The sequence below is a fragment of the Telopea speciosissima genome, chromosome 4 (genome assembly GCF_018873765.1).
Source record: "Telopea speciosissima isolate NSW1024214 ecotype Mountain lineage chromosome 4, Tspe_v1, whole genome shotgun sequence".
Lineage (NCBI taxonomy): Eukaryota > Viridiplantae > Streptophyta > Magnoliopsida > Proteales > Proteaceae > Telopea > Telopea speciosissima.
The window spans coordinates 24,752,921-24,778,357 of NC_057919.1; the positions used below are offsets into that span (position 1 = coordinate 24,752,921).

Sequence of the window (25,437 nt, forward strand, 5' to 3'; positions counted from 1 at the left end):
ACAAAACACAGTCAAATTTCCAACAGAAATCTTCTCCATACATGTCCAACCTTCTCAACCATTTTTTAAAACTTTTCTTTAACACATTATGATTCGCCAGATAATTGACATATTAGTCCATGCTGCTGTGGACCTGTCCACAAAACCTGAATGACTGCCACATGGCAAATACATATAGCTTCAAGACAGCCCTTTTTTTTTTTTCAACGTTTGGTGTTAAACTTTTGGGCAGCTTCTCAGAAGTGAAGTTTCTGAGGTTTAAAACCGCATGCCAACTACATAAGCCTGATGCTTCAAGCATATAAATTTCAAACGTTTTAAATCTATACTGGACAGATGTTTCCAAACTAGAGAAGCTGGTTTCTCAAATCCCAGAAGGAGAAGCTCAGTAAGCTTAGTAAAATATACCCTTTGTCCCCTGCAGTAGAGAGATCTCATTTCAAAATGAAAAGGGGGGGGGGGGGGTGTTAACTGATAAAAAAAAAAAAAGGAAAATGAGGCAAGACAGGTGACGAACCAAAGCCAAAAAAATCTATTGCATTGCTGTTATATGTAATCGAAAAAACCAAAATTTTCAAATGTGCAACTCAATTGCAAACATGATAATAATGAGGAAGAAGAGCTTCTGTCATCACACGGTTATTGTCTGCAACATCCAATGCCAATACATGGCTAATCAAGTAAGAAGAAGCAAGCCATAATGAATGAATGAAAGAGAAGGCAGGAAGGGCTAAAGGGAGGGGGAGGGAGAGAGATACACAAAAATAACATCCAATGTTAAAATTAGATCACAATTGCAATCTAGACCTACAGACCCTGATCAATGAGGTAATCCCCCAACCTCTCAACAATCATGTTGCACTGTCCTGGAGCAACAGGCTCTTCATAGATACCAAAAATTAGAGCTTGGTTGGTCTTCTTTATAGTGATACCGCCAGATCCCTGCCAAATAAAGTGCAAGGGTAAATATAACCATAAACATTTTCACTTAAAAGAGTGTTTAGTGTTTCATAAAGAGCTAAAGCAAAACCTTATAAATGTATGAATTCTACAAAAGCATAGACCCACAAAAGCATCGGACAAATAATATTTCTTGATAAGTTCCAGCAAAAGCCAGAAAACCTACTGAGCACCATTGGCAAACCTGAAGGCAAGTTTGGAAAATGCATTCTTGACTAGTTGTAGCCAAATTGAGTTAAATGTCAGGCATAACTTGGTCATGATTCAAGGACACTGTTGACCCACAGAAGTGGCATGTCTTGAACTACTCGCAACCATGTTTCTTTGGATCATTGACTGTCAGAGACTCAGTGTCAAGCCAAGTTGGAAGGATATTTTTGATAAAAACCTTTAGATAATGTAGTACTCTTAATTTATTTTATTCAATAATAAAAAAAATATAATACTAGTCCGACTATGATGTCTTCCATCAGGCTATCAGACAATTAAGTACAGTATACAATTATACAAGTTTCCCGGAAATTTCTCCGATTTAGGCTTATTAGTTTAAATATTCTCCTCAAATTTTACAATAATGCTTATGCTTTCATAGTGTTTAGCATTTTAAAATGTAGACATACAATAATTAAGAATTTTGAAACCAGCTTGACTACATGGTAGTTCCAGCTGGATAAAAACCTGGTTTGTCAACCTTGCCTGATGCAAGCAGACCATTTCTCGGCACATAACAGGGTATGCTCATATGGGAAAAAGCAATGGTTCAAGCATCCCTTATGATTAAGTCTACCTTAAGAGCGAGTGGCTGCACCAGCTCACAGCCAAAAATTGGCCTGACAAGTGGGCATCTGATCTTTGCTTCACACAATAAAGAATGAAAGATGAGCGAAAAGCAAAGGTATCAGGAACTCTGGCATGAAAGGAGGAAGGGTAGGGTTGTCAGTTGGGACCAAAAAGTGCAACAGTGCTGCGGATCCAGGGTTCAAAAACCCGTTTTAGATCGCTTATGAGCCTACCCGATCAATAAAATAGTCAAGTGGATGGTATTTCTGGAAACTAATGAAGGCACTGTAAATCTCTAACAAAAGAAAGATACAATTCATGGGTAATAGTAAAAAACTTGTATGTAAAGGATAAACTAGGAATAGAAGTTAAATAAGGACAAAGGAGAATACGATAAGAAAGGAGGGGAAATTATGGAAAATTCAAATAAAATAACAAAGCGATAAGAAATCATGGAGAAGAAGGTTCTCTTCTTCCCTACGACTCAAGAGAACAAGCGGAGGACACGATTCGCTTGCAATGGCTATGGATCTCTAACCAGGGCTTTGATTGCTTTGAGAATTTAAGGATAAGTTCACGGATTCCTGCTCCATTGACTCCAAACAACAGAAACCCCAAAGACCAAGCAATATTTTCGTATTAAATTCCTGAAATCAGAAGGGGCAATAAGTACAGATCTGGTTATGGTTTCAGGTTAGTCTCACACAGCAGAGATACTCTTTGAAGACGAAACCCATGGGGTTGGTACGCCTATAGATTGGAAAACATATTCCCAGAATATTAAACCCAGCAGCTTACGGATGAAAGAGATTGATGAACTTGTCTTCTTTTAGTCCAGTAAATCGGTAGTAACAGGAAAGTGAAAATTATGACAGAAATACAAGGAACAGTAAAAGAAGAAAGAGAGAAGAATAATAATGAAGCAGGAGAAGTAAGGAGAGAGTTGAGAGAGATTTAGAGAAAAGAAGACTTGAAGAAGAGAGGGAGAAGTCAAGAGCACACACTCACAATTGGTAACCCCAGGTAAAACCATCTTCAAAATTCAATTCAATCCAAATCTGGCGTAGGTTACAATCTTGTATTTAAAGAAGCAAATAGAGACTCCTAATAGTAATCTAAAACTCAAATAAAAATCCTAATCTTAATCTAAAACTGAAATTAAACTCTAAACCAACCTCTAAATAGACATTGAAACCAAATAGGCAAATACTACTAACTTCATCTAATTCTAATAAAGAAAGAAATAAATAAATTGCAAAATTACAAAAATAACTCATAAGTCCATATATCCTGCTAGACACAACAATCAATTGGACCCGGTTCATCTCCATCTGGGTTTCCCAACGGTTTGGACTGGTCTAAGGAATTGCTCCGGCATCAATCCCCCCTGTGTTGAGAAAAACTCGACCATGAGTTTTACAAAATGAGAGGGATCATCCTCACTCATTTGGCATCCACGAATAATAGCTCGGATGAGGCGATGAACTAGTGCATCTCACGATCTCCTGATAGTTGTTGACAAATGACATCTCTCTAATTGGAATCTGATCGTGGGGTTTCACAACTAAAATCGGACCATCAATCAATTTTTCAAATGCAACTTTGATCGGACTGTGCACTTCCGCTTGATAGTCACCTTCGTTGTCCACCTTTTCTATCCCCACTAAGGTTTCTATCACACGTTGCACACTTTATTACATAAGCACTTGATATTATCAGTAGACTCTCGCAAATCTGATCGGAGATCCAACAACCCATTTTTAAATTGCTTCATAAACTTCTCCAAAAAAGTAATTAATGCAATGCTAATTTCAGGGTCTCGTCATCGGAAATAAAAGATTTCAACTCTGGTACAAATTGATGCGGATCTATGGTTCAAAAACCCGTTTTGGATCGCTTATGGGCCCACCCAATCAATACACAACTCAAGTAGTCAAGTGGATGGCAATTCTGGAAATTAATGAAGGCACTCTAAAGTCTCTAACAAAGGAAAAATGCAATTCATGAGTACTAGTAAAGTTGTATGTAAAGGACAAACTAGGAATAGAAGTTAAATAAGGACAAAGGAGAATAAGATAAGCAACGAGAGGTAATTATGGAAACTGAAATAAAATAAAACAAAGGGATGTGCATTTGATGGCCATGGTTCTCCTACCAAGGCTTCGATTGCTTTGGAAATTTAAGGATAAGCTCATGGATTCCTGCTCTATCAACTTGAAACAACTGAAACCCCAAAGACCAAGTAATTTTAGTATTAAATTCCTGAAACCAGAAGTGGCAATAGGTATAGATCTGGTTATGGTTTCAGGTTAGTCTCACACAGCAGTGTTACTCTTTGAAGACGAAACCCATGGGATTGGTACACCTATAGATTGGAAAACGTATTCCCAGAATATTATACCCAGCAGATCAGGAATGTAAGAAATCGATGAAGTTGTCTTCTTTTAGTCCAGTAAATCGGAAGTAACAGGAAAGTGAAACCTATGACAGAAATAAAGGGAACAGTAAAAAAAAAAAGAGAGAAGAAGAATTGAATAAAGAGAGGGAGAAGATGAGAGCTCACACTCACAATCGGTAACCCCAGGTAAAAACATCTTCAAAATTCAATTCAGTCCAAATCTTGCGTAGGTTACAATCTTGTATTTAAAGAAGCAAATAGAGACTCCTAATAGTAATCTAAAACTGAAAAAAATAAAAAATCTTAATCCTAATCTAAAGCTGAATTTAAACTCTAAAACAAACTCTAAAATAGACTTTGAAACCAAATAGGTAAATACTACTATTGTCATCAAATTCTAATAAAGAAAGAACTAAATAAATTGCAAACATTACAAAAATAACTCAAAGTCCCTATATCCTACTAGATCCAACAATCAATTGGACCCGGTTCATCTCCATCTGGGTCTCCCAACGGGTTTGGACTGGTCTAAGGAATTGCTCCTGCATCAAACGGTTACTAATTTTGAAGACTTGGATTGACATTGCTCAACCATAGTTGAATGGAAACAAATATATCAGAAACCCTAGCAAGAAATTAGAAGGAAGGGAGTGTGCCAGTTGGGACTCTCAAGGTGGTACGGCGTTAGGCAACCCAAGGCATTGGAAAGGGTCCAAAATCAAGGTGACCAAGGTGCCCAAGTCGACCAAGGTGCCTGGACATCTATGAGCTGCCTAGGCGACGCCTTTTCAATTATGAATATTACTAGGTTTAGAGAGCAAGATGGTTGTTAGTTTATACATCTGAAAGTTTCTCTCCAAAGGTACATAATGACTATAAAAAAAAATGTCCAATCCCATCCCCAAAAAAAGCAATGAGCAAGGAGATGAACAGTATAAATCCCTGTAGGTGATTTCCATACAAAATGGCTAAAATCAAGCGAAAGAGATCAAACACATGTATAGTTCTATTACAGGACTTTAAATAAACAAATAAAATATTTTAATTCTATACTCGTACTTAATTTTCCACTAGATACTCAATGAACAAGTTATAATAAAAGTTAGAAATTGAGAACATGAAATACATCCATTGATAGCATATTGACCAATTGAGGTGTTTGACTTCAAGAAAAATTTTTAGGGTTTTATTTCCTCAACAAACATACAAAACGGGAGCACATGTTTACCACCTCAATGTGTTCTGTTGCATGTATTTAATTGTGAATGCAAAGACCATGTTTGCACATATAAGTCTAGGAAAAATAAAATGAGTGCCGAATTCCTCCACAAACATATAAACCGGAGCACATGTTTACCGTCATGATGTGCTATGTAGCAAATAAAAGACCATGAATGCACATATAAATAAAGAGAAAATAAAATGAGAACCCAATAGCACATTACAGTGACATGTATACTATAGAGGTGAATGTTCTTAAATAGGCATTCATATAATTACAGACATATAGACTAAAAGCAAGATGCATGTGTATATATGTATGCATATAATGGAAGAAAGACAAGAAACTAGTTATATTCATCTAAAATTGAGGGAGAATCACTTATGTGCCGGGGGGTGGGGGAGAAGAGGGAGAGAGAGAAAAGAAGAAGAGGATGTGGGAAAATCATGGATGGAGAGTTTAAATTAGGAGAATATCACCTTCTTTCCACGGATCACAGCTCCAGGTTCTCCTTGGATAACCATATATTTTGTTCCCGCAAGGAATAAGCCAGTAGGAGCAAGGTAGCCTGGTTCAGCAAAATCATTCATGATACCTGTAATCTCCTCAGGCTTAAACTGCAAATATGCAACAAAAAAGGAAGCAGAGAGCACAAGCCCTTAGTTGCTGCACCCCAAAAGAAAAGATGGAGAAAGAGACAACAATGTAGGAAGAAAATATGAGAGATAAAAAATCCATCAACTTATCTTTACAATCAACATCAGTGAAACATTAAAAAATTAATGTAGCAAATGTTTTCAAGTGTTCTGTGGATAAGGTGTGGTCAAATTTTCAATCCAAAACAAAAATAAATAAATAAATAAAATGACGCATTAAGGAAAAATTGGACAATAACTAAGAACAGAAAAAACTAAATGCATTCCCAAACAAACTAAAGCATTAGAATGGACAAAACAAACTACGAACAGATGGAGCAATTAATACTTTAAACTCACCACCAAAAAAAATAAACAATAAAAAATCAACGACCAATCATAGCAATGCATGCTACAGAAAGGGCTGCAAATGGAGAAATTTAACTAACAGGACAACGAAACAAAGTACGAACAGATCTCTGTCCAATTGAATCAGAAACACATATTTGGCTAATCCAGAGAATTCAATTTAACGATTCAATAAGCTCCTTCATTTTCCAAATCATTTAAGGGAACAAAATCGCAAAATCAAGATACATAAAATAAGGTCAACAATTGTCACATTGATCGTCGATCAATTGAAGCACCACTCGGAATTGAAAATTATAAAATCTCCATCTCCAGTTCTCCACGGGAGATATAAACTAAAACAAATATCGTAGAACTAAATGAAACAATGAAATGTTAGATCCAATGCGTGAAAATGAATCCGAGATCTAAGCCATTTAGATCAAATCAAACCGAAAGGCAATAATCCAATCGACTGATACCAAACACATATATTAGAATAAAATCCATCGAAAGAGAACAAATCAATCAGCTTCCAGGAATCAGAAACAAAGCAGATCAAATGAAAAGTAAGTCAACACGAGAAAGTGGAGATAAAAAGAGGAATGAACTAAACCTGAGGGAATGAAGCGCTCTGAGCCCAGACACTTCCGTCGTGACCGATGATGGAAGCAGCCGCGAGACGGTGGCCCTCCTGGCCATCGATATCGCACATGAGATGATCGTCGACGTAAGTTTGCCACGACATTTTTCTTCTCTGCAACCTTCTTCCTCTGTGCTGGTTTTTTTTTTTTTCTTACCCTTTCTTCCCTGTTATGAGGTGTCGGTTTCTTTTTTTTCTTCTCGAAATTGGATTCAAACCTCAGGAGACAAAATAAATAGAGTAACGGAAAGAGTTTTCTAAGACAAAGGCAAAGAGAGAGAGAGGAAATAAGAAGAGGCGATGATTAGACCTCTTGAGTCTTGAGCTTCCCTCAACCGTCAATTCAACCAGATTGAATAAGTGCCATTCACGTCCGCCATAATTTAAGGAGCAAAATGCATCCGTACGCCGTCCAAATTACACACGCTTTTTCATTGGAATCACCAAACTACCCCTCACACCCCTCTGTTTAAATGTTAATCCTTTATTAGAAATTCCGTTAAATTCTTGATTTTATTCAATTTTTTTTGTTTCTATATCCCACTGTGAATGTGATTTCACTTAATTATCCGATAAATTTATTTCCAAACACATGCCTTACTTTAGTTTTAAGAGGGTATAGTTGGTGTCTTGTTATGTTTGGATAAATAAAAGACCCTTGTTAAACTAATAATTCCCCTTAAATGAATTACTTGAAACAATTAAATTGAATAAAATTTTATTTGATTCAAATCGACGACTAAATCAAATAGAATTTTCAAAACAACCAAACAAAATATTTTCTGTCTCGACTTGGGGCTGATTTGGTATGATTTCAATTTCAAATTGATTTCATGAAATAGTCAATAAATAGATTTTTTGTCAAGAAATTAAAATTGATATGATTAAATCAATTTGAAATATTTTAAGAAAGAAATCTATTTGGTAATTCAATTTTTAAGAATCAATCTCTATATTTCTTTGGTGGTGCCGGTGGCAGGGGTAGGGGTGGGACTGGGAAGGGGGTGGTGGTGAAATAGAGTGATTTTGCTTTCATTTCTTTTTAAATATGTCAAATGACATATTTACCTTTGTTAGTAATACATGCTCATCAAAGTAGAGCGCAAAATAGACTTGAAATTGATTTCAATGTATATTGAAACATGTACTCAACTATTTCACTATTTCAGATGAAATTGATTTTAATTTATCATAAATAATATGAAAATTTCAATTCATGAGCTTATGAAATTGAAATAGAAAGCAGAGATGGGTGGTTCCTCCCATTCCTCCCTATAATCCAAATGGGAAGATGTTCAACTTTATAATCTCATGATTCGTTGCTTGGGACCATTTTTGTCATGTAGTTCCTCTTTGAGTGATTTCTCTTTAGTTTGATCTGATTGTAGGTCTATCCGTTGTTCCGTGTTTCCCCTCCACTTGAGGTTTGGGATTTGTTTGGCTAGTTATATATAAGTTTTTGCTCCTCACCGATTCTCGGACCCTTGTTCTTTCTCCTTTTGGTAATGAATTTCTTACTCATAAAAAAAAAAATTGGAAATAAAAATCAAACCAATATAGTTATTCGTTTTAATATTCAATTTCAATTTCGACTCATGGTTCTGGTTCTAAAACATCCACAAAAGAACAGAGTTAGTCTCTGTCTATCATTCCACTCTTCCAATTTTATCAATTCAGTGATTCACAACTACACAAACAGATTAGGAGGACCCATCATACCCACTTTTATCCCACGTAGAGAGCAATCAAGGGTGTAGGAGAATTACCTGAACGTGCGAGATACACTATCTTGAAGAGTATTAAGGATTTGGATGAGGCCATCTCTAATAGCAATTGCTTCTCCAATATCAATAGAATTGAACCAAAATCTCTATTAAGATGTCGAGGAAATAGAGAAACACACACAAACTTCCACCTCGATGAAGTATGCCTAGCCTCATAAATTTTAGCCATCAGTATTCCAAGTCCATAAACTAATGATGAATTCTGAAAATTATGGTAAAATTATTTTGTGACATAGGTAACACTTGGTCCAAACCCCAAAAACCTGGCCCGACCTTGGTTCATGGTCATACTTGAGTCGGGTCTAGACCTTTGGTGCCAGTCCAAATCAGCCAAGTGTGCTAGCTCAGCATCAATACCTGGTGTCGGTGTTGGCCAAGCCTTAGTGCTTGACCAAATTCGGTCATCCGGCACCAGATTTTGATTTCTTGTGCAATGGCCTTATCTCACCTTTGCCAACCATAAAACCTATCTAAATCCTTCCAATGAACCTAGAAGACATGATGAAGTCTACCTCCATTTTTAACCAATGACCAACCCTATCTCCTTAGGATCAAGGAGGTCGCTAAGAATTTGGATGAGGAACGCTAATTTAGATGTGTGATAACATCCTATTCTATAAATAAGAACCCCTTAAGACGTTTTTAGGGCTTTCTTAGAATATCTAAAATAGTCCTTAAGAGTTCCCCTTTTGTACAAGTCCTTTGCAATTTTATAGACTTGAGTTCCTCCAAACCTGGGCTTGGCCTACTCTAAGTGTCCCACAACTTTTCACGAAATTTAAAACTAGGTGAGTCTTCTCTGTTTTGCCTTTCACTTCATTGTTGTGAGATGTCCTCTTTGTTTTTTTTTAGGGTACATCGTTGTTGTCCATCAATGGGTCAGCGGCGTCATGCCATGAATCAGAGTATGCTTTTACTATAATTTGATAGCTCCTTTCATCTTTCATCTCTGATTTTTTATTGGTGTTTACCATTTTCTCTTTACCTTTGTTCTCATCTATATAACTCCCATGCTTTTCTTTTTTTTGGCTTATGAGGGTGATATGTCATATTTGCGTGAGCAGTAGCGTTTTTGTAATTTCAGCATGTCATTAATCTTCCTCATGTTATTTAGTATTATAGTAATATTTATGTCTTAGAATTGCCTATGTTTCTTTTCCTTTTAGCATATTAACATTGCAATGCAGTTGGATGAAGGTGAGTTCTATTTTCTATCACATTTTAAGTTTTGTTATTACGATGCATATGGTTTACATAGTTTAGCATAACTATGGTTGAAATCCGATTTAACTAGATGGATTGAGATGCTTAACACCTTTCTTAAACTATAATCCGATATGAACCTGACCTCTGGTTGAACCAATTCAAAATGGAGTCAATAGTTTATGTTATCTGTGAGTCCTAGATTTTAATCTAAGTGATGACTGTGACCGTAGATAGTCTCAAAACCTCCTCTTATCCTTGCACACATCATGCAAGTGACACAATGGAAATTGTTTAGTAGTGTTTTAAGTTAGATTAGGTAACGATGATGCAAGGATTAATTCAACTTGAACATTGCTTTATTCTTATTGATTAAAAACTAGGGTTTTGGAAAAACCAATGGACCCTACAATGGGCAATGATAAATGATTCTAGGGTCTTAAAGTTTGGGACATCACTTCACTTCATTACAATGGGTTGAAAGTTCTAGTGAATGTTTGGCTCAGATGCTATAATGGGGTCGCTCCTTGCACACCCAAACCAAGTGTTCTTTTTGGTTGGCCATTTCAAATACAAACTTCATTACAGTATTGGATCACCAACTATTCATAAAAAGAGTAGTGATGAAACAAGTCCTATATAATGTCAGGGAAAAGGTTGGGCATGCCACTAGGGTGCTCAACATGTGTCTCCTCTTTTCTCCCTCTTTGGAAGAGAATCTTTTGATTTCCTCTGTTTAGCCCTGTGATTTGTGTATGGCAGTTTAACTTATCGAAAGTTGGCGGTTAAAGCTACTTTATATTATCTAAAATTATTTAAGAACTTAGGAATATAACAAACATTATAAGTGCAATAACAAACCCAGCTAAATTCTTAAATAATTATAGATAATATTAAGTTATAATCTGAGAGAATATTGTCGATGTGAATACATCAATATCTGAATCCCTATCCGATCATTCACATATCAAAAGCTATTTCAATTCATTTGATCATATCTGTATCCAATTATTCAAATTAATATTCAAATAAATATACATAAATTTAAATCGAATCCATATTTTCGACTATCTATTTACATCTCCATGCACGGGTAACCATATTCCTTTAACTAAATGCATGGTAGCTTTGAAACCCTCCACTTAAAGCTACTTCATCCCAAGTTGCCCAAGAACAATTGCAGGTGTTTGAGAATGCCAAAATGAAGTGAAGTTTCAGTACCAGTGTAGCTGCAAAGCATAGCTAATAGGGAGAGCTGGTATCATTATCACATCAATGTCATGCACGAGTTGGTCTCGTCATTAGGAGAATGACACCATGGTTTGTAGCATCAGTCTCGGATTGGCTGATTCGTTCGGATCAGATCGGTATTGGCCACCAAGGCTGATCCCAATTCTTGACCAATCCGATACTGATCCACTAATATGACTCAAGGGTAAAAAAATTCAAAACCCATTTTTTTAATTAAATAATATAGCAGCAATTCTATACCCGATTTAGGGTGATCTGGATTAGTATGGGCCGAGAACAATCCTGATCCGGTTCCCAAGAACTAAAAGCATGATCTACAATGGTGAGAGGGAGAAAAGAGAAAATAAATTTCTTCAAAAAACTGTGAAAGAACGTACCTTAAGCGGACAACATGGGGATGTTTTCTTCGATCAATATATGCATTTATGGATTTTAACTTTCATTAACTTATAACTAGGAGTGTTTCAATAATATCTCTACATGTGCAGTTAGAACTTGACACATTCTTTTAATTGTCCTTTATCTTATTCCCAAAAGTTCTTTAAGATAAGAATATAAAAGAATTTTCACACATTTTTTGAATATACATATGATATAATTTGTAATCTTAAACATGTCAAAGCAATTGATTTTCTTTGAAGTATGCTCCCAAAGCATTTGAATTTGATGATTGTAAGCACTCTCTCATAGAAGTCAACTTGAGGTTGGACAGTGAAAAGCAACCTCTATTAGAAGGTTCCAAATCAATACCTTCCAACCCACAGGCTAGATCCTTTTACTTACCTTAACCTTTGAAATAGGAAATTGAGTATTTCAGATCCTCTCACACGTACGTAAAGAAAAATTACTTTGACACGTGTTCTAATATTTTTTGGGGAGAAAGATTTGCGGCATGTGGCCTGTGCCACACTAAATGACCATCACATCTTCATGAAAGGATGGAAATCCTTGGGGGTATGGTTGTCATTCGTGCGGCCTTGCGTTTGGGCACAAGGGTCACGCACCACATGTGATCAAGTTGTGCCTTTTTTCTTTATTTATTTATTTTAACAACAAAGCACATAGATTAAGAAAGGGAAAAAGAACTCTGTCTGAGTATGGTCTACGCCAATACTCCGATGAATCTATCTCTCCTCCCCGTATGAAAACACATCTCTACCCTCTTGCTTTAAAGATGAGAGAGATAGATCTACACTAGCACTCCCACACAAAAAACTACTTCCCAAAAAAAGAATAGTAATTAAGTGTTTCTATATTCTATTTCCATGAACTATTAATCTTTTCTATTCTTTTAGTCTTATTATCCCACTTGTGAGCAATAGAGAATACCTGATTTGACTTTTTTACAATACTTACATAATCAAAATGCTTCATAAGTTTTGAAATATCAAGCCAATTACTAACACTAACTTGCATTAGCCAATCCACTACTACTTCTTGAGATTCCGTCCAAACTCTACAAATGCTCTAATATTGCTATCCATCTTAATTACCATTACAGGCCTTCCTTGCTAGTACTCACGTGATGATAAAAACAAATTGGGATTTGTGTCCTAGATGGTTCAATCGAGCGACTCAACGGTCCAACATGGAATTTTCTTCAACTCCATAGATCGCTTTGTAATCGGGCTAGTTCAGGTTTGGTCCAATTTCCAATTTTGCTCGGTGTATTTGGTTGGTTAATTTTGATTTCGATTTCTTCCGATCCCATAAAAGCCAAACCCGAAACAAAAAATATAAGGGTTCGATTTGGTTCAATTGGGGATAAATCGGGCAGTTTCGGTTGGTCCAACAGGTTGGGGGCTGAACATTGACAGTTTGACACCCTTAGATCACCTGATTCAGCATTCTTTAAGAGCACTTACAATTATGTTAAGCACATTAATACCATTAGCTTCATTAACAAGGCACATGGGTAAGGTAATGAATATCCCAACATTACAGAATGAGAATAAGAGGTGGCAAAAGCTTCCAACATTCCATTAAACCACAAACAAACAGATCCTTATCTTATGTGTTAAATGCATAATAATCATCAAAACAATCCCTTCTCTATGGGACCCAATTGGACCCATTCTTCGTGTCCTACTTCGTATGGACTGTCGATCATCCTGTCCACCAGCCAAACAACACCCCAAGTGCCCCCAAGGACCCAACAATATATAGCTTTTAATGCAAATTGCCCAAATGGGGTCCCCACCTGAACCGCCGCCGTCATCGAACGGCTGTCAGAGATATACTGAAAAAAAAAAAAACTTTTCAAATTTACGATTTTGACACCTCACCGACTACTTTTGGTCTGACGAATTTGAGGATATTTTGAAATTACATGCGTGTCTATTTCCTTTTGCTGGACTTGGGATGTATGGTATCAAAACCCAGTTCGTATTTTCTTAGCATGCCAAAGAATGCTGATACCAATCTGACGTCTGAAAAGCTACTTCGTAAGTATAGATATTTTCCACTTCATAAAAAAAAAAAAAAAAAAAGAAGTTTAGATATTTTCGCGCGAAAAAAAAAAGGGAGAAATTTTCGTTAATTAACGAAAACACCAACACAAAGAAAGAAAGAATTAAAAAAACAGTAAAGTTAAACAGCCGAAGCTGCTTATTTGACATCATCAGTTCATGTCTTCATGAAGATAAATGTTCCAGAAGCTTTCCACAATTCTATCTCTTCATCTACAAGTCTTTCTTGTTTAAATCCATCCATCAATTAGAAGAAAGAAGAAGAAGAAGAAGAATGGATCCGTGCCCGTTCATCCGACTAATCGTTGAATCCTTGGCTTTAAAACTTCCACAAGCAAAAAAACCAGCTGGATCAGGTGTCCATCCATCATCCACTCCATGTTTCTGCAAACTTCGCTTAAAAAACTTCTCCCCATCACAAACAGCTCTCCTCCCACTCTGGTCCACTTCCGATGATTCCCCACCGGATTCCGCCACCTCATCTGCCGGTTTCCACCTCGAACCCACCATACTCCGCCGCCTTGCCGCCAAACCCACAACCCTACACTTATCTATCTACACCGGCAGCATGGGTCGCACTTGTGGTATCACCTCTGGTAAATTACTCGGCCGGGTTCGTGTCAGAATTGACTTAAAGGGTACAGAGTATCGTGCTTGTGTGTTCCAAAATGGTTGGTTAAAGCTAGGGAAACAGCCGGATAAACCATCAGCTCGGTTACACTTGGTGGTCCGGGCTGAACCTGACCCACGGTTTGTTTTTCAGTTCGGCGGCGAACCGGAGTGCAGTCCAGTAGTGTTTCAGATCCAAGGGAATATAAGACAACCTGTGTTTAGTTGCAAGTTTAGCTCTGATCGGAATTCCAGATCACGGTAATTTCTCTTTTTCCGTTCTTATAAACTGTTTCTTTTTCACTAACATGACCCATGGAAGGATGGAACTTCCATCCTACCACGATACATCTTAGTGGTAGACAAGAATGGTTAAAGGTTTAAAGCTTAAAAGTTAAAACCTTTATGGCTTTGCTTTCAAAGTTTCAAGAAGAATTGCAGGTTCTCTCCATTAAAGCTTGTGAACAAGAAGAAGAGGATAACCCTACTCTTGAATGCTTCATGGGAATTTCAGAGTAGTGGGTTCTGATCTGCTTTAGAGTGAAGGTTTGAAAAGAAAATCTAACCTTAGGTAAAGGGAAATCCTAGGATTCCATATCGCCAACCATGATTAACATTTCTTAATTATTATTTTGGATTGAAATGATGAAGCTTTCTTTTGTTTCTAACATCATTTCCTAAGCATGCTTTCTGAAGAAACATCTGAAATTGATTCCTTAATAAAAAGTAATATTTGATTAATCAACAAGAATTAGAAGAATATTTACAAAATCCACCTATAAGATTCTTAAAGAATATTCAGATTTGCCCTCTATGCTTTTCAAATTAAAAGTTAAAGCTCTATTTCTTTTTATGTAAAATATTATACAATTTTACATGTTGAAATTTTTTCAATGTTTGCCTGTTAAAGGGAAAATATGATATAAATGTCATTGTAAGATTTTTATTCAATCTTGTTACATGATAAAATCATTTTAAAAATTGAAGTATGTAGCCCTTATCATATGGTTGTGAGAACCATAAATGCATGGATCCTACATATACGTAACCCATATATGTAAGGGTGTTAAACGGTTCAGTTTGGTTCGGTAAACCATTTACTAAAAGGTTTTACATGTTGAAACTGAAACCATTTATAAATGATTTCGATTTAAATGATTTTTTTAACTTTTTTCAGTCAATCGATTATTTTTCATTTTTATTGAAATGAATGTATGAATTGAATTTTAATCTGTTTTATTTAAATACTTGTTTATTTATATCATTATATATTTACTAATTATTTATTGTTACCATTAATGGCTGTCATTACGTATTACTAATATTTGTTTCGGTTTAAACAGTTTTCTAAATGGTTTACCATCGGGTAAAACAGTTGACTAAACGTTCTCAATCTTAAAAGCAAAATCGAACCATTTATTAAAAAGTTTAACAGCTTCAGTTTAAATGACTCGGTTCGATCTTGATTTGATTTTGACACACTTACATATATGACCCACCAAGGTGAAAATAAAAATTGCCTCCCAAATATTGAAATTTTTTATGAGAGAAGAATTTACATTCATATTATGTGTAGTTTGTAAGGGCAAAATCGCAAGAATGTGTGGTACCCAAGTCAAATTTTATAGATTTAATCAAAGCAATAAAAATTAAAATTTCTTTTTTAGATATTTTATGTTGAAAAAAATTAATGGAGTTTTGATGTCAAATTTACCATTAATTTTTTATCCAAATCCACAATGTTAGCAACAATTAGATCTAGTAACACTTAGTCATATTGCTCATTTTGAAGTAACGCAGTTATACTTTGCTCTATTGTATCTGGCATTAAATATCTTGTTAGTTGTTTTGAGTTTTGAAATTTTCAATTTATTCCAAGAGCTTCTAATGTTGTAGTAGATGCTCTTGCAAGGAGGGCCTTATCCGTTGCGAGAAGGACATCTTGTCCGGTTTTCGATCCCTATTTATTTGAGCATTCACAACCAGATTTCAGGAGTGTATCTTGCTTTTTTGAATAGATTGGTTTTTTAACAAATTTTTTTTTTAAATTTTTCCTTTTTTTTATTTTTTGATAAATTAATCAAAATATATTAATTAATGGATGATGTCTCTTGCTCAGGAGCAGAAGGTGCGCTAACACCTCCCACTCTCTATCGTTCTCCTTAGGGCAGACAGGTCATTTCCTATGAAAATGAGAGAGTGGGAGGTTCTAGTCCACCCTCCACTCTAAGCAGAAAACATTATCCCCGTAGTTGATAGTAAGAATCTCAGTTAAGGGGAATGTGATGTTGATATTAAAGAGGGAAGGAAAATGTGCCATTTCAATAAAAAAGGGGAGCTATCTATATATCTAGTAGTCTAATTAGTAGAATGAATTTGTAATTTACAAAAAAACTGGAGACATGCATAGTCTAGGTCTTTTTTCAGGTTTGACATCGGATAGAGCCTATTGGAGGGTAATGATGCATGTAGTAGACCCCATTTAATTAGCTGACTGACTTGCTGGCTTGTGCCTCCTTCTTCTTACTAGCTTTCATCTTTCATTTCGCATCACTTTTTCCCCCCTCTCTTCATTCCCATTTTTTGTACCTTGTTTTGTTTGAATCCATGTAACCGAACCCATTAAGTTGGGATAAGACTGAATTGATTGTTGTCGTTAAAAAAAGATTAGATGGATCCATTCAAGTATCTTATAAATGGTGAGATCCATGTGGAATGACAACCCATGTGTGTAGAGTAATATAGACTCCACAGAGCATCTCCCATCAGCATCTATAATGGTTGCTACGTCTTCTTCTTTCCTTCTCACTACTCTGTTGTTCACTTTGTCTCTAACAATATCGGTCATTGGATGATGATGTTTTTTTTTTATTTAAAAAAAAAAAGGTGATGATGTTGTCGTTTGACTTTTCCAAGCCATATTAATTAAACAGCATTTACTTTGTGAATTATGAAATCAGATCTCTGCAAGTAGATTCCGGCAATTTCACAAGAAGATGGGTTAGTTCCTTTGACGCCGAAAGAGAACGTCCAGGAAGGGAAAGAAAAGGGTGGATGATCACAGTACACGATCTCTCAGGCTCCCCTGTAGCAGCTGCTTCCATGATCACACCCTTCGTTCCTTCTCCAGGTTCTGATCGTGTGTCACGTTCCAACCCAGGAGCATGGCTAATCCTCCGTCCTCACGGCTTATCCATCAGCAACTGGAAACCTTGGGGACGCCTGGAAGCATGGCGAGAACGAGGTGCCATTGATGGATTAGGTTACAAATTCGAACTCGTCACTGAAAGCGGCACTACCAACATTGGAATCCCCATTGCTGAGGGAACTATGAGTGTCCGAAAAGGTGGAAAGTTCAATATCGACACTACTAGCACCACCACCACCAGTTGTGGTGGCGAAACGGTTAGAGGTGGGTTTGTGATGGGTTCAAGTGTGGAAGGTGAAGGAAAGATTAGTAAACCAATGGTTGAAGTGGGTGTGCAACATGTGACGTGTATTGCTGATGCTGCACTCTTTATTGCATTATCTGCTGCCATTGATCTTAGTATGGATGCTTGTAGGCTTTTCTCACATAAACTTAGAAAAGAGTTTTGTCCTGACCAACAAGATTATGTTTCTTAGAATTTTGCTCTCCTATATGGGTGAGAATCCAAATATTATTATTATAGGTTTGAGCTAGTATGGGAGAGCAGTGTAATTCATACCCTATTTCTAATTAATTCTTTTTCTCTTTATTCTTTCTTCCATACTTGTAATTTTGTTGGGGTTTGTGGCTTCTGGTTTGTTTGTTGGGCTAACTTTTTTATTGAGAGAACTCTTGAGTTTGGGTTTCTTCAATAGATGAGATCAGAGATTAGAGAACCAGTTTTTGTGTATTAGTTTAGGGTTTTACACACACAATGGAATTGTACAGAATCAAAGTGTGTTATTTGAGAGAGAGAGAGAGAGAGATCCTCCCTCAATCTTTGTCCTTGTCTTCACTCTTTGATCGTGGCTCTTTGAAATCTTATGGATTTTTGTGATCCTCTCCTTGTCTCTTCCTCTTTCTCGTGGTTCCCTCTCCTTCCTCTATGGATGTCAACTTCCACGACATGCATGTCATTTTGTTATCTCAGCCGTGGATTTATCAAGGATGCTAGACCAAGAGTTTATATTGATTTCAATGTGTTGAAGATTACAGAAGTTGATGGCTAATATATATATATATTATATATATAAAAGATAGAAAAACCCTAATGAGAGTCCTTAACGTTTACACTTGCCAAGAATAAGCCACTCCTTGCCATACATAAACTGATGTGTGAATGGAAAGCTTGGATCCCAAGAATCTTCAGCAGAAATAAAAAGTTGAGAAAGGGAAACCAGCTGATATGGAAGATTGAGAAAGATTGAGACGGAGAGACTCAAGAGTCTGGATCCTCTCCAATGACAATTAACCACCAAAGTTGATCTCCCACCATCCATGGGGTGTGGGGACCACCTCTGCAATGTAGGGACTACACCCCATGGATGGTGGGAGATCGACTCTGGTGGTTAAATGTCATTGGAGAGGATCTGAATTCGAGACGTAATATACCTTGCCATATTTGGTGGCATGGATATATTCGGCTGATACACCCCTCTAGCGTAGGATTTGACAGGTCAGATCTTGAGCTTGTCGTGTAAAAATTGAAACTGCTGAGAAGAGAGATCCTTTGTGTAAATATCCGTTAACTAGTCTGCAATAGAGATGAATTGAACTGATAATTCCTATCTAACCACTTTTTTCCTAACAAAATGGAAGTCAATATCTATATATTTTGTGCGGGCAAGAAAAACTGAATTGGCTGATAGATATGTTGCGTCAATATTGTCACACCACAGGGTTTGTGGTTGGTAGGGAGGGATTCCAAGTTCTTTGAACAACGAATCAAGTCAGGTTAATTCGGCTGCAACGTCTGCGGCAACCTTATATTCAGATTCAATAAAAGATCTGACAATAGTTCGTTGTTTGTGCGATGATCATGATATCAAATTTCTACCCATAAAAATAGCATAGCCCCCTGTTGATTTGCATGTATCACCTGAATCACCAGCCCATTCAGCATCAGAGTAAGCTTTGAATTGAGTTCCTGTCAATAAGAAGACCATGAGCTTTTGTGTGCTTGAGATAATGTAGAATGCGTTCGACAAGCGCCTAGCTAGCTGTTGTTCTTAGGAGAGTTCAAGAACTGGCAGACCGTATTCACTGCGTAAATAATGTCAGGCCGAGTTAGTGTGACGTATTGAAATGCACCAACAATGAACCGGTACACAGTAGCATCATGGAAGGATGCACCCCCCAATCATTGAACTTCTTGTTTGATAATTCTTGAGTTTGGGTATCAATAAAACATGAGATCAGAGGTTAGAGTTTCTCATACAATGGAACTGTACAGAGATCAAAGGGTGTTATTTCGTTTGTAATGTTTGTTTATTTATTTATGGAATTTTTAATTTATTGACACTCAGGCCATTAATATCTGAACTATTTTGCAACCTTTTTTTTGGCCGGTTGATTTGATATGATTTTGAGTTCAATTTTGGATTAATTTCATGAAATAATCAACAAATAAATTTTTGGTTAAGACATTAAAGTTATTTTGATTGCATCAATCTAAAATATTTTAAAAATAAGAAATCTATGGTGGTGCTGGAGGCGGAGGTGGGGCGGGCGTGGGGGAAAGAAGGGGGTGGTGGTGGCGAAATAGAGTGATTTTTTTTATAAAGATATCAAATAACACATTTACCCCTGTTATTAACACATGCTCATTAATGTAGAGCATAGAATAGACTTGAAATTGAAATAGAAATCATACCAAACAGCCCTAATTAGTATAAAACCTTTTTTTCGTACAAGTAAATTCTCTCTATCCAATGACCGTAATGGACACATCAATGATAGAATAGATGCCTTATGAGATTTAGAAATGTAATAGAGCTTTGTGACAATAATATTTCGATTTTATTGGGTAAATTTCATTTATGTTTAACGTTTTCAATGATTTTCATATTTTACTTGAGTGGCCTTTTGTGCAGTGTTCAATTAAATTGATAAAGTTATTTGGTTATTTAGTTTTCCCTTTACTATTACCAAGCATAAGGGTGTTAAACGGTTTTGTTCGATTCGGTTCAACATGCTTAGGGGTAGAAACTGAAACCAAACTATTTAACTAAACAATCAAAAAGGAAACCTGAACCGTTTACTAAACAATAGTATTAGGTTTTTATAATTTTTTATTCAAACAACTTTTTTTCCTTTGCAATTTTTTATTGAAATGGATGTAAACTTAATATAGAATTAAATTTTTTATTAATAAATGTTTTCTTTTAATAATTATAAGATTATAATAATTTATATGTTTTTAATAATTGTAAGGTTATAGTCGTGTATTGTATATTAGTGACCAAGTCTTGGCACAATAGTCAAGTTGTGCTAATGCAACCTATTGGTCGCACATTCAACACTTGGAAACAACCTCTCCTGCGAAACAAGGGGTAAGGCTACATACATTTGCCTTTCCCAAACCCTACAGTAGCGGGAGGCTTATACACTAAGTTGCTCAGTTGTTTATTGTTTATTGTTTATTCTAACTATGAATGACTTAACTTACTATGTATATATTAATCGGTTTTAATGATTTATCGTTAGTTTAAACGGTTCAATTTGATTTAAACTGTTTAACTAAATAGTCTCAATTTTAAAATCAAAATCGATCCATTTATTAAGCGATTTTACAGTTTCGATTTGATTTTGATAAACAATTTTGATTTAATTTTGACACCCATATTTTGGCTTGGCTGAAGTTATTTCCTCTATTTGGCAAAAGCTGTTTTGAACGATCCCAAATAAACTGGGTTTCAAGTGGCCCATATAGTTGTACCATGTGAAAGAATGTTGTGGCAAATTCAGTAAGTGCAATTGTGCAATCTTTTCATAGCTCTGTTTAACCACCTGCAAAAGAAAATCTTTTCACAGCACTAAATTTTTAAAACTTCATTTTACCATGTGACAATTCTTTTGGGCTTAAATTCAACAAATGAGCAACAGGCCTTGGGAATGACTTGTCCTTATATGACATATTTAAGCTATTCATGTGACAAAAAATTGGGTCATAAAGTCAATAGCCCCTCGCTTTGGGCTGCAATAGGGTAGGGTTGGGTTGGGTCGGGCTTTTCAAAACCCTTGTCCAACCCTAAGTCCCCTTAGCTGGGATCAAGCCCAACCCAACCCTGATTCAGGCCTGAAAAATCCAACCCTAACCCATCCTTAGGGATTGGGCTAGGCTGACCCTGATTGGCCTTGATCATGAGGAGGGGGAAGGGAGATGCATGGAGTGGTTGGGCACGGAGAAAATTATAAATTTTAAATAAAATAACACAATAATAAAATATATTATGTCACTTATAATCTTCATATATAATATTCTATACAACAAATGTGTGTGACGTTTAAAGCTTATAATATCAACATATAGTTTATAGAGCCGGGCTCAACCTGAGGCCTCAACCTTGGTCCGGCCCGACCTTGACTCAGGGTCAGAAATTTATAGCTCTTACCCACACTTAGGGCCAGGGTATCTCAGTCTAAACCCTATTCGGTCTCAAGGTGGGTTCGGGCCAACATGGCCAAACTTGCACCCCTACTTTAGTGGCTAAAAACATTACAGTGTGGCGCAAGGGGCTCGGGTTTGAGACTCTCCAGCAGCAAAGTGAATTTTAGACTGGTGGAATGGTTCAATATAACTATGGTGTAGTCTCCTTCCCTACTCAAACATGGTGATGGACGTTGATGCCAATACTTGATGCAATAGAGACTGCTGTTGTCTCCTCACCCTCTGATTCTCTGTCTTCTGTAGCTCACTCTGTAGGCCAATAACTCTACAATACTGCAACAGTGTAATGTAATAATGTAACCTAACCATGTACTTCCTCCCTACTATCCCCCTAAAAAAAATATAAAAAAAAAATTGTGCCAAAAGAAGGATTGTATTTAAAAAACCATTGTTCTTTACTCTTCCTTCTTTTACTTTAGACCGGAAACAATCCCTTGTTGATAGAAAAGGACGAATAGGTTGGATCTTGTTACACACCAAAACGGTTTTTCTTTTCAGCCAAATTTGTTATTAATGTATAGATTTCTTCAATCTATTCCAAACAAAATTCTACTTTAGCCTGACCTACGAATAATGCATATACCACATGTTTTTATTTAAAATACAGTTGTCACGTCCTTATTTCAGACAAAGAATATAATATAATATAAAGGATGATTAGGACGACGCGTGTCATCCTACTAAACCGTCCGAATCACTGACACAGTGTCCCAACGCACAGTCATAACCAATATTAACACAATATAATATCAGAATGCGGAAAAATGAATATTACATTCCAAAGATCAGTAGTATTGCGGAAGCATATAAATCAAATAGTTACAAGATGTTCAAAGGCTAGATGATAAATACAGTAGTTAGTTACATTTCCAATGACCATCTAATAACTATCAAAAGGGTATAACAATAAATATTTATACACGGGCCTAAGCCCCAAAAGTAAATCAAAAAGGGACCAAGTCTCGAATATCCTCACGGCCCGTAGGCACAATCATCGCAAGGACACCCGTCGCCATGTTCCTCGAACACGGCTTCCGGCTCCTCCTCACCAATCTCATCATATCTCGAGGGCTGAACTCCAAGTCCCGCTAGATATCCGTCACCTGCATCATAATCTAAAAAGTGTACGCACAAGGGGGTTAGCTCCACTGAGCCAGTGAGGGGATGGAGATGCACAAACACGCAATTCACATAATCCAATGATGCATGCACATGTTAATTCCATTTTTCCACCTAACAAACAACTAAGTCAAAGGTATATGCTACTGTGACAATTCGGGAGACACTGTGGGTCACTTAACTTATCGCCACAATGAAACCTCAATTGTCACCTGGGACCTACGTCGATCGAAGCCTCCAAGACCACTCAGTGGCAGACCCCTGATAACCAATACTACCATGACTGGCCTCTCCCACCTCCACAGAATCTGGTGTACTGATTACCCAACACCTAAACCCTTGTTGGTAAGGGTCGTAGCATAAGGGTGTAAAATCCTAGCCGCAGATATACTACATGCAAGTCCTATCGTCCCGAGAGATAATCCGGGCGTATCAACTTTTCATCTGGTTTAGTGCCCGGTTACCAGCACGGCACGGCGCATACAGTTCAACATGACATTCAACATAATTACTTCATAAATGTATATAGTATCCGGGGTTCCGGCACCGGCACCCACCGGCACCGAGACCCATCAAAGTAAAGCATCTCCAATCCACATTACAACAATCATATATAAAAGTATGCAATATGCGCAAGCATGCTTAATAATTTATAATGATGACATAATATACAATGCAATAATAATATCAAGCCCAAACAACCAAACCCACTCACAATGTATATGCCAAGCACCAAGATTATAAGTTGTCACCTCGATCAAGCAATAAGTCACAAGATGGATATATTAACCTAAACAAGGAGTAAGAATAAGGTTAAACGAGCAAAGGGAAAGGATCCCCAAAAGGTCTCCCACAACCACTTAAGTACAAGGTTTCAGAAGCAGAGTGGTTGCAGGAGTGGTTTCATGCCCAATTTCTGCAACCACAGGTAAATCCTAGAAAACCAGGGGCTCAGGACAATCTCAGTCAAGTGCAGTTGCAGGAGTAGTTTCTCAGGAAATGAAACCGCACATAAATCCTAGGTTTCCAGGGGCCTTCTCAGGGAGGTAATCTTAGGGTGGTTTATTGCAGGTCTGAAACCACATGTAAAACCTCACACCTGTAGGTCCAAAATCCAAAGGATCCCCCTCCAAGGGTTCCACTTTCAAGTAGTTTAAAGCATAGGAACCTTAAGGAAGCTCCATCCTAAGCTCATTAGGGTTCTAAGACCTCTCTAGGTCCATTCAACCCAATAGATTCAAGAGAAGGAACCGAGAAGAACCTAACCTAAAGCATAATAGGGTCCAAACCTTAAATCTCTCAAATGGAATGAGACTACTAACACTAGAGCTCATAATGGAGTGAAATAACTCCACCATAGCCTAGGCCTTAAGGTTCCATCGATTTCTTGGGTTCCAAGAGCTCTAGGTCGAATCTCTCCCATTTTCCAACCCTTTTAAAACCCAAAATAGAAGAAGGAAGAAAGCTTCAAATGGCTTACCTACCCCCAAGATGAGAGAGCTCCACGATTTATGGCTCCAAGAGGTGGGGTCTCAACCTTCCACCAAGCTTCTCCACCTTCCTCCTCCTCTTTCACTCCTCTTTCTCTCCTCCACGATTTAGGTTAGATGGGAGAAGTAATTGAGAATTGAATGCTTTCTCCCCCTTTGGCTTATTTATAGAAAGTGGATCTTGGGTCTCTTAAGCCAAATGGGTCAAGAGCTAAATGGGTTGACCCATTAGTTCTATGTGGGTTAGTGAATGGAATAACCCAACCTTGGGTTAATAGGGTTAAATGGGCCTTTAGTGAAATAGGCCATACAAGTTAAATGGCTTCTTAAGTTAAATGGGCCTGCCCACAAGCTTTAATTAGGGAAAAGCCCACTTTAAGATGGGTTCACATGAGATGGGTATAAGTCCTCAATGTACTTTTCAAAGGTAAGTGGGACCCAAAATTAAGATATTCTTTTCTCACATGAAATAGCTCGAGCGGTTCAGGCCTTGACCCGCACTTCGAGGTCACCAAGGAAAGAATAAATAATAAAACTTGAGGGCTAGAACTTACTTTTCCCCCTGTCATGGTTTATCACCCATGACCCCGAATAGCTTCGCCACGGCAATGCCAAGCTCATCACTGAACGAAGTGTCCAACTGAGGCGACAGTCCAGGATGCTCTCTCCTAAACTCCTTGCTTCTCGGGCTGGTACTTGGAGGATAGTCAATAAAGCCGCTGTCAACGAACTTTCCCCACTGGCGGTTGAGGAACCTTTCCTCTACAGGTAAGCCCGTATTGTGGTCAATGATTTTGTAACTAGGTTTGACCATCATGGAGAACAGGTCACCAGCATACATGACAGCGGTATCTACACTCCACGAGAAGAAATAATATTTAATTATATCC

At 37.1% G+C, this 25,437-nt stretch overlaps 2 protein-coding genes across 2 annotated transcripts; one reads left to right on the top strand and one right to left on the bottom strand.

Moving 5' to 3' along the window:
• Positions 1 to 614: 614 nt before the first annotated feature.
• Positions 615 to 7,193, bottom strand: LOC122658082 (profilin-1). The gene is made up of 3 exons (XM_043852966.1): positions 6,960 to 7,193; positions 5,840 to 5,977; positions 615 to 942 (listed from the first exon to the last, which is right to left on the bottom strand). Exons 1-3 carry the CDS (start codon positions 7,089 to 7,091, stop codon positions 808 to 810), a joined length of 405 nt encoding a protein of 134 aa, XP_043708901.1. The 5' UTR covers positions 7,092 to 7,193; the 3' UTR covers positions 615 to 807.
• Positions 7,194 to 13,923: 6,730 nt separating this feature from the next.
• Positions 13,924 to 17,973, top strand: LOC122657760. Its single transcript, XM_043852556.1, has 2 exons — positions 13,924 to 14,562; positions 17,262 to 17,973. Exons 1-2 carry the CDS (start codon positions 13,967 to 13,969, stop codon positions 17,923 to 17,925), a joined length of 1,260 nt encoding a protein of 419 aa, XP_043708491.1. The 5' UTR covers positions 13,924 to 13,966; the 3' UTR covers positions 17,926 to 17,973.
• Positions 17,974 to 25,437: the final 7,464 nt, after the last annotated feature.

Coding starts and splice junctions, on each gene's coding strand:
- LOC122658082 (XM_043852966.1), bottom strand. CDS start 7,091: ATGTCGTGGCAAACTTACGTCGACGATCATCTCATGTGCGATATCGAT. Junction 5,978..6,959: donor AGAGCGCTTCATTCCCTCAG/GTTTAGTTCATT, acceptor GCATATTTGCAG/TTTAAGCCTGAGGAGATTAC. Junction 943..5,839: donor CTGTGATCCGTGGAAAGAAG/GTGATATTCTCC, acceptor TTTATTTGGCAG/GGATCTGGCGGTATCACTAT.
- LOC122657760 (XM_043852556.1), top strand. CDS start 13,967: ATGGATCCGTGCCCGTTCATCCGACTAATCGTTGAATCCTTGGCTTTA. Junction 14,563..17,261: donor GATCGGAATTCCAGATCACG/GTAATTTCTCTT, acceptor TTATGAAATCAG/ATCTCTGCAAGTAGATTCCG.